The sequence below is a fragment of the Knufia obscura genome (assembly GCF_036327395.1).
Source record: "Knufia obscura strain CCFEE 5817 isolate CBS 148926 chromosome Unknown scaffold_16, whole genome shotgun sequence".
NCBI lineage: Eukaryota > Fungi > Ascomycota > Eurotiomycetes > Chaetothyriales > Trichomeriaceae > Knufia > Knufia obscura.
This window is the reverse complement of record NW_027042702.1, coordinates 343,073-358,306: the sequence shown is the minus strand read 5'-3', so window position 1 is coordinate 358,306 and position 15,234 is coordinate 343,073. Positions and strand designations below refer to the sequence as shown.

Below are 15,234 nucleotides of genomic sequence, written 5' to 3'. Positions count from 1 at the left end.
AACGGACTTGTTAATAACATGCTGGCTGAGGAGGCTGTCATGATCATAACGGCGATCTTGTCGAAGGACGATATGTCCGCCAAACACATAGAAGGCAGGACAGCTGCAAAATAATCGCCTTGGAAAGATGTCGTTGCGAGAGATGCTCACCTCGAGACCACAAGGGAAAGGTGTCTGATCGCGGAGGATATGGACCTGCCTGGATGCCTTAGCACCATAAATTGGGTAATGTTGGCCTGGGCGACTTGCTGTTGAACCAGGCGCTAGCGCCCTGAGCTCCTCTCGAAGGTCCTGCTGAGCGGTGAAGGTAGATGCAGTATCTGTGTCAAGCGAGCGGGAAGGTGCGATATGCTCAAGCATGTATACCAGCGCAACAGTAAGATAAGACAATAGTCCGTATATGATATTGATGTTTGAGCAACGACCCATTCGTGCTCACTGTTTTCTAGTCTCTGAATCCTGTTCTCCATGCATAGACTGCTATGCAGACTAGCTTTGATGTCTCATCCCCATAAAGCATTGACTGACTGAAGGATATCGCTATTGCAAAAGGAAAGGGCGGGTGGGTATAGCCGTAATCATGAACTTGTTCTTTGGTACAAGAATAGCTTGTTCAGCCGCGAGGCGTCACAAAGCAGAATCGTAGTGCCACAAGTATCCTTCCATCTATGCTTGCAATCTCCTCTATGCCTCGGTCTTCTCACCGCTAGCCTCTGGGGCGGCAGAAGATTCAGCCTCCTTTCCACCAGTCGGGGCTTCAGCGGATTGACCTTGCTGCTCTTGTGGCTCAGCCTCTGAGGATGTCCAGAGAGTCTGTAAAATGTTAGCACTTTCCTCATCCCCAGATATACTGTGCTTACCAAGTTATCTCTGAGCAGCTGCATGATGAGGGTAGAGTCCTTGTAGGATTCTTCGCTGAGAGTGTCAAGCTCAGCAATAGCATCGTCGAAAGCCTGCTTAGCGAGGTGACACGCCTGGTCTGGCGAATTCAGGATCTCGTAGTAGAAGACGGAGAAGTTCAGTGCGAGACCAAGACGAATCGGATGTGTTGGGGCAAGGTCAGTGGAAGCAACTTCGGTGGCGTTCTTGTAAGCCTCGAGGGACTTGTCTGCGGATCCTTTCCTCTTCTCTGAAACAGCGAACTCGGCAAGGTATCGGTGGTAGTCACCCTTCCTGTCAGACAGTCAGTGATTTGCAGAAAGCAATCCAGTGATGAGACTCACATCTTGTGGTAGAAGACCTTGGATTCACCCGTCTTCGCAGATGCGATCAAGTGCTCGTCCAAAACCTCAAGGATGTCCTCGCAGATCTTTCCTAGCTCTTCTTCGATCTTCTGTCTGTACTCCTTGATGAGCTTGACCTGGGCCTCGTTGCCCTTGGACTCCTCCTTCTGCTCGATCGAGGTGACGATTCTCCATGAGGCACGCCTAGCGCCAATAACGTTCTTGTATGCAACAGACAGGAGATTTCGCTCTTCGACTGTGAGCTCTTGATCTGCACCAGCGACCACCTTCATGTTCTCAACCATTTCTGCTACAAGTCAGCACGTCGGACAAAGCTCGCGAATTCGTCGACTCACCCTCATATCGCTCGGCCTGCTCGGCCAACTTGGCCAAGTATACTGATTCTTCGACACCCATTTTGCGGTTGAGTATAGGATTGTCCTGTAAGAATTCAAGTCAGCATCAGACATGGAATTGTTGACAGCAAACGTCACAAGCATGATTGTTGGATCTCTGCTGATCGAGCTCTTTCCGTTGAGCGGTGTAGAGGCGGTTCGGTCGGCATGGCCAGCACCAGCTTCCTCGTCGCTCCCAGTCATTTTGGAATTGATGTGTGATTGTTTGTAGACACAAGTTCTGTTTCCGATCGAGCACTACCGTTGACGTCAACCTGTCATACAACTGTGCGCAAATCTAGGTGTTTGTGGTATAGGAGTGGATGATGTAGGTGAGTTCGATCGAGAAGAATCAAAGTATTATCCAGTCGTTCTTTTGGCAGGCGCGAGGTAGTTGTTTTCCAGTGGCAGGTGCGAAGCGATAGCTGAATATTAGACGTGGGGTAGGGATGCATGCCCCAGGGGAAAGTGCGGATGAGGGAGTCGCATCTTACCTAGAAAGATGAAGGAACGATGGTAGTGTTGAGGACTTGATAGCTGAAGAGCTGCAGCGTGGTTGTGATTACAGTAAAACGTGGTTGAGGTGTGGAAGGATTTAATGGGCGGTAATCAAATGCAGATGTTTGATCGAGGAGTTCAGAACTGTGGGCGGACGCAGCACCAACCTGAGGCGGGCACTTTCAAAGGGTCAAACTGGCGTCTCGATCCGCAGTCATTTCTACACTAATTCTGATTGGTGGTGTCAATCTTGACTTCACAGCCTCTAGTTGTCGTAAACATGCGATTCATTTGGCCTACGACCATGTGATGTCTCATCCGAATGTGTGACTGAATCTGGTCAAGCATCATCGTCGGTGACCGGTCAGGCTGAAACAATTATGTTGCTTGGATAGCCAGCGTGAATACCTTAAGCGATTGCTTGCCTCAGCCTGCTCGTGCTACCTGTTCGAACGAGCTGAAAGACCTTGTTTGCTAACTACGACAAGGATGGACTGCTTTGGGTTGGCCGTTGCTCTCTTACGGCCACAGAGATGAGTCGCCGCCCCGCCAGGAGGGGAGAGCGCCTAATGTTCGTGCTGCTTGAATCACGGTGAACCTTAAGTGAGGCTGTTTTCGTAGCCTCGCGTGTGCATTGACGTAGCTTTCGAGCTAAAATGGCCCGGATCACGTTACAGACGTCTATCAGACTGCACCTTGAGCACTAGTACTTGCAGACCATTTGACGTACGCTCGCACAGTAATCATCCTTCACTCGCAAACATGCTTCGAACACAGATTATCAAGCTCACCCGAGCTCCTATTCGATCCTTCTCCGCGGCTGCTGTCCGAACAGCTGAGGGAGACACTGGTGGTGTTCGATCAGGTGGTGTCGCCAGCTCGTAGGTCTTCCTATTCGAGGTCGAGGGGTGGAACTGACAAGATGAAAGGGACTCATTCAACAAGAGAGAGGCGGCAAGCGAGAACAAGTTCATCCGAGAACGAGAAATGGAGACGTATGATGAATCCGGACTTAAGTGGTGTGATAGCTATTGACGCTTCGCAGATTGAGACAATTGAAGGAGAAGCTGAGGGCTCAGAGAAAGCACCTCGACGAGCTAGATGCCCACATTTCCGACCTGGAGAGCACCAAGGGTGGTGAGCAGAATTAAAAAGATGTACAAGATATGAGCTTCAGCAAGCGGCTTCCGAGGCCAAAGAATGCCTGTGAACGATTCAGAAGACACCGGATGAATGTAATAGCTTGATTGCTTTGCTTCAATACCCACTTTTATACATACTTCTGAGGCTTCCAGTCACAGAACCCACGGAATTCTGGGCGATGCCCCCTGCGCTTGTCACGCCTCCAATGCTGTGCCATGTCAAAACGTGAGGGTATCGCTGCCCGCTTCTACATCCAGTGTATCTCTACCGCCGGCCCATATAGCTTCGATAAAAGTCATCCACCGCCGCTCGATTATCTCCATTTAGTCCTCCGTTCATATAGTTCATCCCGCTAGCAGCTTTTTGTGCTGCAGACACCTTCGTTTGCAGTGCCGAGGTACCCTGATCGATTGCCTGCAGCTGACTAAGATGAGAATTCAGGATCTTGACGATTTGTGTAATCTGCGAGCATGTTAGCGGAACACTGGATATTAGACTTGTCACGCTTACCGGTTCATCTGCTTTGCTGCTCTTACCCAGACCAGCGTTGGCTGCATTGACCTCCTCGATCATGCTCTGAAGATCACGACCCATATCATCAAGGCGTTCGCCGAGCTTCTCTGCAAGTTTGTATGTTCTCTCTCGCTCCAGATCTGGTCCACCGAGCTCGTTTTGAGTCGGCCCGTCTTTGGCAAGCATCTCATCAACATCGTTTTCATACTTGTTTAGCCATGCCTCCAGCTCATTCTGCTGATTCTCGACGGCTGTCAGCTGCATCTCGACACTCATGGTCTGTTTTTCGCACGTGCGAGTCTTGATGTAGAGCTTGTCGATCTTGGCAGAATTGTCAACGATAATCTGATCCCAGTGAGCGATAGTCTCTGCGTGTGCCTTGAACTCTTTTGTGTATCTGGTCAGATCAGAAGCCCATCTTGTCAAAATTTCGTCCATGGTTTTGTTTCGGAGTCTTGATTGAGCTGTTGCGGCTGGACCTGCCGTTGAAGCCGTAAAAGTGCTAGGACCTTTGGTTGTCGACGTAGTTCCTGCAGCATTTGCTGTAGAACCCCCCAAGTTGAAAAGGCCAGGCGCAGGAGCCGATGCTGCAGGGGCTGCCGTAGTACTCGTAGTGGACGAAGCCTGTGGTTGGGTGGCACCCAAATTGAATGTTGGTGCTGGCGCAGTACCAGTCGCACTGGGTTGCGAAGCGCTCGTCGAGGTCTGTGAAAAGAAGCCTGTTTTGGGCTTGTCGGTTGTCTGACTCGCAGGAGCATTTGGCTTCGCAAAGATCCCACCAAAAGCCGGAGCTGATGAGGCAGGTTGTGACGATGGTGGCTGCTCCTGAGATGAAGTTGGGAAGCTGAAGGCGGGTTTGTCCTTGCTACCGAAGCTGGGGAAACCGCTGCCTGAAGTTGATGACTGGTTGTTCTCTGATGGTTTCTTCGAATCATCAGATGGTCCTTCTTTACTACCACTGGCACCGCCACCGCTTAGCTTGAAACCTCCAAAGGGATTACTGGAAGCTGGGGCCGGAGTAGTGCTCGAAGCGTCAGACTTCGGAGCAAACAGGCCACCAGTAGAAGCTGGTTGGGATGCTGCATTTGCGGGCTGTTGGCCAAACAGGCCTCCACCTGTTGAGGCGGGCGTAGAGCTTGGTTTGGGTGCAAAGAGTCCTCCAGCCGGAGCCTGTTGTCCTTGCCCTCCAAATAAGTTTGAAGTCGGAGCTGGGGTAGTAGAGGTAGTAGAAGATGTCGCAGCAGGTGTTGGACCGAAGCTAAAAGCAGGTTTTGAGGTAGCTTGGGGCTGACTTGTGGCTCCGCCAGTGCTTGCACCAAAGATGGAATTTGCTGGTGGTTGACCAGCCGGTGTTGTAGATGGGTTGCCGAAGAAATTGGTGGGACCAGAGGCTGCTGGAGTAGTTGAACCAAACAAGGAAGGTTTTGAGGTTGCTGGTTGACCCGGAGTCCCTGGTGCTTGAGAAGAGCTTCCTGCATTATTGCCAAAGATGTTCCCGCCTGTAGAGCCGCCTGCAAACAAACCACCAGAGGTGTTGCCAGTGGCTCCTGTATTTTGGGTAGTGGAGGCTTGACCAAATATGCCACCTGTTGTGTTCCCAGTGCTTCCTGTATTAGGAGTCGTCGAAGTCTGTCCAAATAAGCCGCCAGATGAATTTCCAGCACTTCCAGTATTTTGTGTATTTGGTTTCTGTCCAAATAGACCACCAGACGCATTGGCTGTGCTTCCTGTGTTTTGTGTGTTCGAATTTTGACCAAAGCTCCAGCCTGTACCAGTATTACTCGTGCCTGCGGCACCTCCAGTTGCCCCAGCGTTGCCGAACAAGCTGCCTCCTGTGGTACCAGAATTGTTTGCGCCCGAACTACCAAACAGACCGCCCGATGACTGACCTGTGGCTCCTGAAGTACCAAAGAGGCCTCCCGAGGATAATGCTGAGGTGCCAGACGGCTGGCCGAAGCTGAAGGCCATGATGTGCTATGAGAGGTTCAGGTCGCAATTCAACGATGGAGAAGTTAAGCGCAGAGTAGCATTGGCTGCACTGCAGCGCTGGCTTTGGTAGTGGTGCGAACGATAACAATCTCGGTCGTGCTCTAGTTTCTCAAACAGCAAGGTCGGTGTATTACTTGTAGCTTTTCTGAATGAGCGGTTATGTATGTTGAAAGAAATGGAGCGCGTAGTTGGTTAGGAAGACGCGCAGGGCACGCTCATGCAACAAATTCGTGATATGATACAAAGGCTCTTGCACTCCAAGGGACTACTCCACACTCTCACCACCAAGCCACTTCTTACCTCATTCACTTCATTATTCACAGAAACACTATCGCTGCCGAATCTACATACACATTGGATACACGACCATGTCAAGAGCACGAGGTACATCTGGCAGCAGCATCCACCTGGAAATCCCTCGCACCGGCACTGGTTTAGAGGACCCTGGAGCCCATGATCTCTGTAGGGCTGAGTATCTCTCCCTTCTCTGTTGAACGAGACACTAATAGCTGTGCAGCTTCTGAAGACGAATTTGAGGATGCTTCCGAAGATAGGAAAAAGAGTTCAAGACCTGTGACACCTGCTTCGCCAGTACCTATCACACGTGTCGAAAGGGTAGACGACAGACCGGCCCACGGTGAAGTGCCTGGCACTGCCGCTTACGACATTCGCCGAGGCGATGCAGTGCCCGACGAGGTCGAGATTGTCCCCGAAGGCAGTCTAAGCAAAAGAGCCTCACGTCAAAACCTCGAACCTCCCCTGACCCCGGGTGGTACTCCTATTCCGAGAACAGTGGTGGAGAAGGTCGACCCTTTGTCTCCTAGCTATGGTGATGAGCCTGGCACCCCAGCCTACAAGCAGAGAATGTCAGATGCTGCTCCAGATGTCGTTCTCAAGAACGAAGACCCTTCGAGAAGTCCCTCTCGGTACAAATCTGGTTCTGGTCACGGTCGAAGTCCTTCAAACATGTCTGTGCCTGAGACCATTGTGACTAGGGCAGATGACACACTTCAACATGGTGAAGTCCCGGGTACAGAAGCTGCAGAGATCAGAAAGAGGGACGCAACTCCAGACAAGGTTGAGATCGCAAGAGATGAGTCAGGTAGGTAGGTTCGTCCACATCCGGCACTCCAACCATCTGAACAGCGTTGATTCAAGATATAGATGAAGCTCAAAGCGACAACGATTCCAATGAGAACAATGACAATAATGACCAAGACGATAATGAAGGCTTCGGCGACGACTTTGACGACTTTGAAGAAGGCGCCCAAGCCGGCGCAGATGACGATTTCGGTGACTTCGACGACTTCGAACAGGGCGTCGAAGACGACATACAACTCACATCCTCCCAACCACAGCCCAACGAACCCCAACCACCAGCACCCTCCTTCCCCCTAATAGACTTCGACGCCCTCTCCTCCCTCCCAGACCTCCTAGAAACCACAAAACTCCACCTCGACGCCATGTTCCCAACCACAACAGAACCCCACAACCCACCCATAACCTCCGATGAAATCCCCACCGACTCCCCCATCTTCCCCACCGACCGCTCCCGCTCCCTCTGGAAACAACTAATCACACCTCCACCCCTCCAACCGCCCAATTGGACCCAATCGCGCATCCGCCGCCTCTTCCTCATCAGCCTCGGCGTCCCTGTCGATCTAGACGAGATCCTCCCGCCCTCGAAACAAAAGAAACTAATACTCCCGGATATATCATTACCGTCACGGAACAGCGTGGCAACCGACGACGCAAGGCCAGAAAACGACAACATAGCGAAACTCAAATCAGGCAAGACGAACGACTCAACAACGTCCCTAGACAGCACGCAATCCACATCCGCGCCCGCCGCCAAACGTGGCAGGGAAAGACCAAAATCAATCAAAGCTGGTCCCCCACCAGCGCCTCCTCTCGATCTCAACGCCGTGAAACGGATATGTGCCACCACGGATGAGAAACTCGAGGGCTTCACGGACGAGGAACTACAGGGTCATGTCAGGGAATTGGAGGTGTTGACGGAGAAGACGAGTCTGGTGCTGGAGTATTGGTTGAAGCGAAGGGATGGGCTGAGGAAGGAGAAGGAGGCGTTTGAGGGGGTGATTGAGAATTTGGTGAGGCATGCTAAGAGGGTGAGGACTTTTAAGTAGCGTGGTCGTAAACACGTCTGCGTGGAATTGAACAATGGTTTGTAACCAGTCTCTGCTGGGCGGCATCTATGTTCTCTCCCAATTTGTGCTTTCTGTGACAGTACTCGCTAGTCAAGCCGTCTCATTAGTATGCTACGAGTGTTTGAAGCAGACTTGGGTCTTCAACAGGTGGAGGTATTACACTGTCGACGTTGGCCTTTTGATTCGTAGATTACTGAACGTGTGGCCAAGCGAACCGGGTTTCGTGGATGTTGTTCACATGCGAAGCTTTATCATAAGCGAAGTCCTGCATTAGCTCAAAATCACAAAAGTGACGGGCTGACAACATCTACGTCTCAAACTTCGACACGAACGGAAAACTTAGGAATCTCAAGAATGTGTGATTTGTCTTGACTCTTTGCAAATGGGATCATGGTCCTGACTCTTGCTATACATGTTCTATTGCTGTGCCTGCTAGAAAGGTACATAGAACATTGGTATCATGAAAGCCTAGCTCGAATGGCATCTGGCCTCGTCTGGTATCATTCATTGTATCGTATAGATTCGTTATGGTTCTTGCTTACAAGAACTTGTCTGCAGCAGAGGTGCTGATGCCGATGTTGTCGGGTTCGATGGCGACCTTGGTAACCTTGCCGTTCTCGGTCATGACGGCATATCTCTTCGATCTCTTGTTACCCATCAGTGCAGTGGCGTCGAATTCGACATCCCATGCTCTTGTCAGCTCACCGGCTGCGTCACCGAGGAATCGCAGGCCAGAGGTTTTGTCCGCGTCCATCTGTTTGGCCCATGCCTTCATACTGCGACGGCGTTAGTGTGAGTACGTTGCGATGAGGTGTTGCTGAGCTTACACGAAAGCATCGTTGACCGAGACGACAAATGCCTTGCCTGCTTCTTTTGTCTTGGGGTCGGCGAGGTAGCCAGGGATATGCGAGTCGGAGCACCCTGGCGAGAATGCTGCTGGTACACCGATGATCAGGCCCTTTCCAGTCGCGAGCTCTTTAGACAGGTTGATTTTGTTTCCGGGTGAGTCTTCATAGAGCTCGACGTTTGGGATGGAGTCTCCGACTTTGACCTGCGATACCATTAGCTCTGCATTACCTTTGGCTGAAGCCGCGGTGCATTCTTACCATGGCTGCGGTGGTTGTACTGAAAGGTCTTGAGTATGAATTTGTATTTAGTTTACTTCTTGAGAGTGTACGAGAGGAATTCTGGGAAAGTTGTGTGAAGGGTTTTGAAGAACAGAAAAGACGGCGAGAGGAAGACATCACAACGACGCGGGGCAATCGCAAATAACTTTATTCTGTTCTTGTCACTTGTGTTTGTTTGCAGGTGCAGGCGGACTCCAGAAAATGCAGGCACGGCCTGGTGGAAGTGATATGGCAGTGATTGAAGGCATGACACAACCTCGGCGATTTCGATTGGCTGGCGAGCTGCGATACAGGGCTAAGTGGAGTCAGCATTATTAAGGTCCTCTAGCAGCAAGCACTTTGCTATGCATGAATACTCAAATCATTGCAAAAGACCCTCTCCGCTATGTATGTCCGGGCGAACAAGCTTGATCAGGCGTTCATCAAATGATGCTCTTTTGCATCTTGCAGCTCTTTTTGTAATTCCATACATGGTTGCTCTGACAGGTGAGACCCACGGCTGGGCTTTATCAAACTGTAAGCAGAATATAGCAGCTCAAGGTGACAATGAAAGTTGTTTGTCAAGGTCTTGGTCAGTACACCGCATCGACGAAGACGTCAACCAGGCACTAGCAGCGTCTGGTTTGGTTGAAAGTGTTGATAAAAATATCTGGAAGCCAGCTCAACTCGATAGCCGAGATCTGAAGCTGGGAGCTCAACAGGCTAACCCATTTCAGACATTTCGGCTTTCTGCATTCGAAATCCCTCGGGGCTGCTCTTCCAAATCCCCTCCTGCTCGATTTTCATATAAAGCGGCTGCCATCCGATCAAAGCCTTCCGCTTGTGAGCAACAAAGCATTTCTGGCTTACAGAAACAGCGCAGCCAAGGTGCGCGAGGATCCCCGTGGCTTCAGAAAGAATTTCGTTTCTAGCGTACCCTTGCGGTCTGGACTCCTATCGACTCTGTTCTGGAACACCATCGACTTTGCAACGCCGCCCTTGCATGGTTTGCTTCACCGAAGTCCCATGCTGCTTACCCGCAGCCGCAAAGCCGATTCCCGCGTCGGGTATGCCATTGATTCGCGGTCCTTGCTGCCACGCGGACCCGACATTGAGGTTCTTTACGCCTTTCAACCTGATAAGCAGCGCTACTGATGACACGATGCCACTAACGTACAGTGCCCTACGCTCGCAGTGACTTGGGATCGTCTGATCCACGCTCCCGGGTCCAGCTAGTGGTAGCTGGGTTGTTGGAAGCCACCCATGTCGTACCGAATGTGGTATCCTATACATGCTGCCAAGCCCGCCTATGTTCAGGCACCTCCTACCACCAGTAAGTATGAAGAGGTTCTTGACCTTCCCGCGTGCGACGAGAAGAGAGCCGCACGGAAGCCCTACAGCACATCGGGGACTCCACCCATCTGCTCAGGTGATTGCTGCTGATTTAACAGGAGTAGCAGACCATTATTCTTACACTCATGGAATAGATGTCGACGCTACACCTGCGGGTTCGGCAAGTGCTGGGTGACTAATACTACATGCAATACCATTGCAACAACACAACGCCACATAGATGGTGGTCTACGTCTTTGGCTGACATTGGACTCCTCACGTCCTGCTCGGACCCCTTTGCATTCGAGCAGTACTCGTACGTGACCTTACTTGCCTGTTGTGTTGCAGATGCTAGTTCTTCACAAAGATGACAAACGGAAATAAGTTCCCTCCTCAAATGTCTCGTAGCAACCACCCAGGGACTGGATGTGGTACTGAGACCACGAGGAGTGGCCTTACATAGGGCACAGGAAGCGGGTGCAAAGGAACCTCCCGGGAATGCTCTCTGGTGACCGAAGCTTGTCCATTTTCGGACAAGGTGGCCACTGAGTGGTCTGAGCATGCGCCAAGCGAAGGTTTGGTTGAGACTAATTCGTGATAGCGGAGTATTGGCTGAAGTGGTCTTCCCCGAAGAACTCTCGCAAGCTTGGGAAAGGTTAGAGTAGAGGCTGCCCTCCATCCTGCCACATTCCCGGTCCCCTGATTCGCTACCGACTGATAATGAAGGCGACTGCACCTCAGCCGCTTTCAAGGATCATGACAGCTATTTCTTTTGTCACTTGCCCTCGATGTACACGTCGCAAATAGTCTTGTGCTGCTCAATGCTGCTCACTAGACTCTTTCCAGTGTTTGCCGCTGTCTTGAGAAGCATGACAAAGAACTTCAGACAGAACATAGGCGATAGTCATTGGGATTGGTTGTGTTGACCACCCGCTGGGAGGATTAAGCGGTATCACGGCAAGCCAGGGTTCAGGCAGGGGAGGAGCGCCATGTGCATCATCGTCTCTCGCACCTGAGGAGTTCGATCTCGAGAAATCTCTTTCCCCAGCTATCGATGCACGTCGGACGCTGCACTTCTCAAGTCTTGCGCTGAAGGTCTTTCCGCTTTCGCCCATTATTGCATCTCGAAGTGCAGTCGCAGAAAGCAAGCGATTGTAAGAGCAAGCTTGATCTCCAGCTTTCGAAGAAAAAACTCTTTTCTGTGCTTGCATCTCTGTACGATATCTTTTTTGACATCCTCCAACTTGGCAGTCCCCTCGATTGAAAGTTACTTTACATGTCAGTTGCTTTCTGATCTCATATGATCGTCGCTCCGTTCACATCAGCTCTTCGACACTTCGACGATCAACATCTGCTCCTCTGTCGCCTGTGGTTGCCCATTGCAGTTCCCGCGCAGACCACGCTTTAAGCTCCACCTTGCCGCGATCGACCCTTCTGCATCGCGTTCAAAGTTGCGCGCTCAGCGGGATAACGTCCCTCTCACCTGCGGCGCTTCTCAGGCTTGAGAGATTCATCGTCAATCCAGCTCCGGAGCTGCGTCACATCATCTCACTGCGCTTCAACATCTATAGTCCTTATCGCCGGCGATACCAAAAGGCTCCAGGGCTGAAGTACTCTACGTTCATTGTCCTGGATCTCGAATTCCGCGCGATGGTGCAATAACAAGCCGGGTAATTGCATACACTCGCGCAGTCCACACGTCGTCCTTCGAGGCCGACACCCGTTGCGGCTACCCAATACTGTTTGTTCCACCACTCTCATTGCCAATTCCGGCTTGAACCACTGCTAGATCGCTCAAAATGGATATGGCCGGCCAGAACGCAAATAACTCGAGCGACTTTGTTCGCAAGCTCTACAAGTATGCAACCCATGTGCTCAGTGCGGCCCGTCTCGTATTAACTCGTGTTCTAGAATGCTCGAGGACCCTACATATTCTTCCGTTGTACGATGGGGTGACGACGGCGACAGCTTTGTCGTGCTCGAGAACGAAAAGTTCACTAAACATATCCTTCCGAAACACTTCAAGCACTCGAACTTCGCCAGTTTCGTGCGCCAACTAAACAAATATGACTTTCACAAGGTGCGCCAGAACAACGAGGATGGGCAACAGTCACAATATGGGCCGAACGCATGGGAATTCAAGCACCCAGAGTTCAAGGCCAATAGCAAGGACACACTCGATAACATCCGACGGAAAGCCCCTGCGCCGCGGAAACAAGGGCAGACACAAGAGGGGGATCTACCAATACAACAGATCGATCTTATGAACCAGCAGATGGTCGCCCAAGCACAGCAGATACAGCTGTTAGAAGCTAGCAACCACGAATTGCGCCTCAACCACCAGACCATGGTGCAAGAACTGGTACGCCTTCATCGGACAGTTCTGAACCACGACAAGGTCATGCAAGATGTCATGAAGTACCTCAACTCGGTCGATGCCCAGCAAAGGCGCAACAGCAAGACACTTTTCCCGAATGCACAAGAGAATGCTGCTGGCACCAACCTTACCCCTACCAGTCAGAGCATCCCACCAGCTGACGATGAGCCACCAGCGTCACCGTTGCAGCACGCCCAGCAACTGATGCAGGAGTACAACGTCGATCCTCAAATCAACTTCCCAGGCTTCGACCCGAACTATCCGCAACAAGCAAATGGTATACCGCGCGGGCCAGGCTCGGCGCATTCAAGTGGCAGCATGGGTTACTCGAAGATGAGTGACGGCCAGTTAGAACACATTGTGTACCCGACGGGAGGGAGCAATGGTATCGATCCGATGTATAGCGAGCATCTGCCCAATATCCCCTATCCGATGCCAGCTGAAAAGGTCGATGCAAATGATCTACGGACTAAATATGCAGAAACGAGAAAGAAAAGCACTTACAATGATCCAGGCTGGGCTCGGCCGCCTCGAATTCTCCTTGTCGAGGATGATCCAACCTGCCGACAGATTGGTGCAAAATTCCTGTACTCGTTCGCCTGTACCGTTGATACTGCACTCGACGGACTGGAGGCTGTCAGCAAAATTCAAGAAGGTGGCAAGTACGATATGATCCTCATGGACATCATAATGCCGAATCTGGATGGTGTCTCGGCATGCCATATCATTCGACAATTTGACAGGACGCCCATTGTGGCCATGACGTCGAACATCAGGCAAGACGATATACAGATGTATTTCCAGCATGGAATGGATGACGTTCTGCCAAAGCCTTTCACAAGGAAATCGCTCCTTGACATGCTTGAGAAGCACATGATCGGTTTGAAGAAGCTTCCTGCGGGCATGGAGCCTCCACCACCACAAGGTGTCGGCCCTTCTATGGCAACACATTCGTCTGGGCCATCGATCCGAGATGATATGTCCGCGGCCGCATCACCTGCCGGATCGACAGGTACCTGGAACTCGCCGAGCCAGTATTCTGGGGTGTCGCCAGTAGCGCCTGGCATGCCGATGCAGTACCCCAATTACCTAGACAGCAACACTGCTGCATATCAGCAGCAACAAACGTCGCCGATGAACCCGAACAGGGGCATGCCTCCTGCTCCTATGCCGCCGCAAGCTATGGTACAGCAGCAGCACAGAAGAGGACCATCTGATATCGGCCCGCAAGATATGAATCCTGCTAAAAGGCAAAGGGTCTCCGGTAATTATGGCGGGCCGCCGATGGTTGCTCGACAGCAATGAGGGAATGAATTTTTGAAGCTGAATACAATTGCTTCGACGGAGACAGACAGTAGGTCGTGCGGCGCTGACCCGGCTCTTTACGTTACAGGCCTACAGGACTGATAAATCGGACGAAAAGAGCTGGGGGCCTTTGGTCCAGAACGATCAAATGCGACTAGGCTGTCACGAAAGAGGAGGACTAGTAATGTTCAACTAAAAGTGGGTGCACACACGACATTCGATGTGCTGGTGGCCACGACCGCGATTCAGCATTCGGAAGTGGTTGGGGCTTTTTGTGCGAGATACCAGCGTCTAAAGATGCTGATGCAAGAGTCGGAAGGGAAGAGAGGTACGAGCATCGGAGCTAGCTTGTGATGGGTTACGAGCTGGGATTGAATGAACGGTAAAAGCTGGAGGACTTCTCTTCTGACTGAAGGGAGGGATTTTGAGGCGAGCATGTTGCAGCGCAAGCTTGTTGGCATATTTGTGAGTACTTATACCATTATTTAGACACGACTTGACGAGGCGTGGGAGACTATCTTCATGAGCTACGGGCGTCTGTCTGTATCTAGGTAGGCAGAAGAAATGATGATCGTTAACCTAATCATCTCGTCGATAATGTATGTGCTGCTGTCATTGTCCCGGTTCCGGCACGGTTGATAGGGGATTTTGGAGTTGCCGCAGATCTTTCTGGGGCGGGAAGCAAAGCGTACTTTCGAAATCCGGTCATAAGCTCAGAAGTTATATCGAGTCGCGGCCAGGTGTTCGCATAAGTGATAAGGACCGGCGTCCCCAAAACCCGCCAGTACTACGTCCATTGTCGTATCAGTTCGCATTACGATGCGCCCCGACTGACTCGAGTACGAACACCCTAGGCGAAGTCGTCTACTTTAGTGTCTCGAAAGCCCACATCGCCTTACACCTACTGCGTAGCTTCACGCATCAAAGTCGAACAAGAGATATTGGTTACGGGCTGCTGCTTCTGCCTCCTGTATCGCGGTCTTTTATCCATATATGAGAGTGATAGGGCGTGTCGTTGTTCACTAATCCGGTATTAATCTTCGATAGATACTCCGTATTGCCATATTGGTCAATCCATAAGCGATCTGGCCGGTGAGAACTTCCTCGCCGTTCCTGCCAATCAGAGATTTTTATTTCTGAAGCTCCAATGCTCCATTCTTCTAGAGTGTCTCTACTAAGCGACTA

The 15,234-nt window shown here is 51.2% G+C and overlaps 6 protein-coding genes across 6 annotated transcripts; 3 read left to right on the top strand and 3 right to left on the bottom strand.

Annotated features, from left to right (window-relative positions):
- Window positions 1-684: 684 nt before the first annotated feature.
- Window positions 685-1,822, bottom strand: BMH1 (14-3-3 protein; the record flags this gene model as incomplete). Its single annotated transcript, XM_064878598.1, has 5 exons — window positions 685-813; window positions 861-1,173; window positions 1,224-1,530; window positions 1,580-1,664; window positions 1,718-1,822. 5 exons carry the CDS (start codon window positions 1,820-1,822, stop codon window positions 685-687), a joined length of 939 nt encoding a protein of 312 aa, XP_064725677.1.
- A 1,056-nt stretch (window positions 1,823-2,878) lies between these two features.
- Window positions 2,879-3,267, top strand: INH1 (ATPase inhibitor; the record flags this gene model as incomplete). Its single annotated transcript, XM_064878597.1, has 3 exons — window positions 2,879-2,997; window positions 3,046-3,111; window positions 3,162-3,267. 3 exons carry the CDS (start codon window positions 2,879-2,881, stop codon window positions 3,265-3,267), a joined length of 291 nt encoding a protein of 96 aa, XP_064725676.1.
- Window positions 3,268-3,523: 256 nt separating this feature from the next.
- NSP1 (FG-nucleoporin nsp1) lies at window positions 3,524-5,740 on the bottom strand (the record flags this gene model as incomplete). Its single annotated transcript, XM_064878596.1, has 2 exons — window positions 3,524-3,721; window positions 3,770-5,740. 2 exons carry the CDS (start codon window positions 5,738-5,740, stop codon window positions 3,524-3,526), a joined length of 2,169 nt encoding a protein of 722 aa, XP_064725675.1.
- A 389-nt stretch (window positions 5,741-6,129) lies between these two features.
- PMZ80_010204 (uncharacterized protein) lies at window positions 6,130-7,908 on the top strand (the record flags this gene model as incomplete). The annotated part of the gene is made up of 3 exons (XM_064878595.1): window positions 6,130-6,223; window positions 6,279-6,863; window positions 6,926-7,908. 3 exons carry the CDS (start codon window positions 6,130-6,132, stop codon window positions 7,906-7,908), a joined length of 1,662 nt encoding a protein of 553 aa, XP_064725674.1.
- Window positions 7,909-8,467: 559 nt separating this feature from the next.
- On the bottom strand, window positions 8,468-9,038 carry PMZ80_010203 (uncharacterized protein; the record flags this gene model as incomplete). The annotated part of the gene is made up of 3 exons (XM_064878594.1): window positions 8,468-8,705; window positions 8,757-8,980; window positions 9,036-9,038. 3 exons carry the CDS (start codon window positions 9,036-9,038, stop codon window positions 8,468-8,470), a joined length of 465 nt encoding a protein of 154 aa, XP_064725673.1.
- A 3,128-nt stretch (window positions 9,039-12,166) lies between these two features.
- Window positions 12,167-14,049, top strand: SKN7 (kinase-regulated stress-responsive transcription factor skn7; the record flags this gene model as incomplete). Its single annotated transcript, XM_064878593.1, has 2 exons — window positions 12,167-12,225; window positions 12,279-14,049. 2 exons carry the CDS (start codon window positions 12,167-12,169, stop codon window positions 14,047-14,049), a joined length of 1,830 nt encoding a protein of 609 aa, XP_064725672.1.
- Window positions 14,050-15,234: the final 1,185 nt, after the last annotated feature.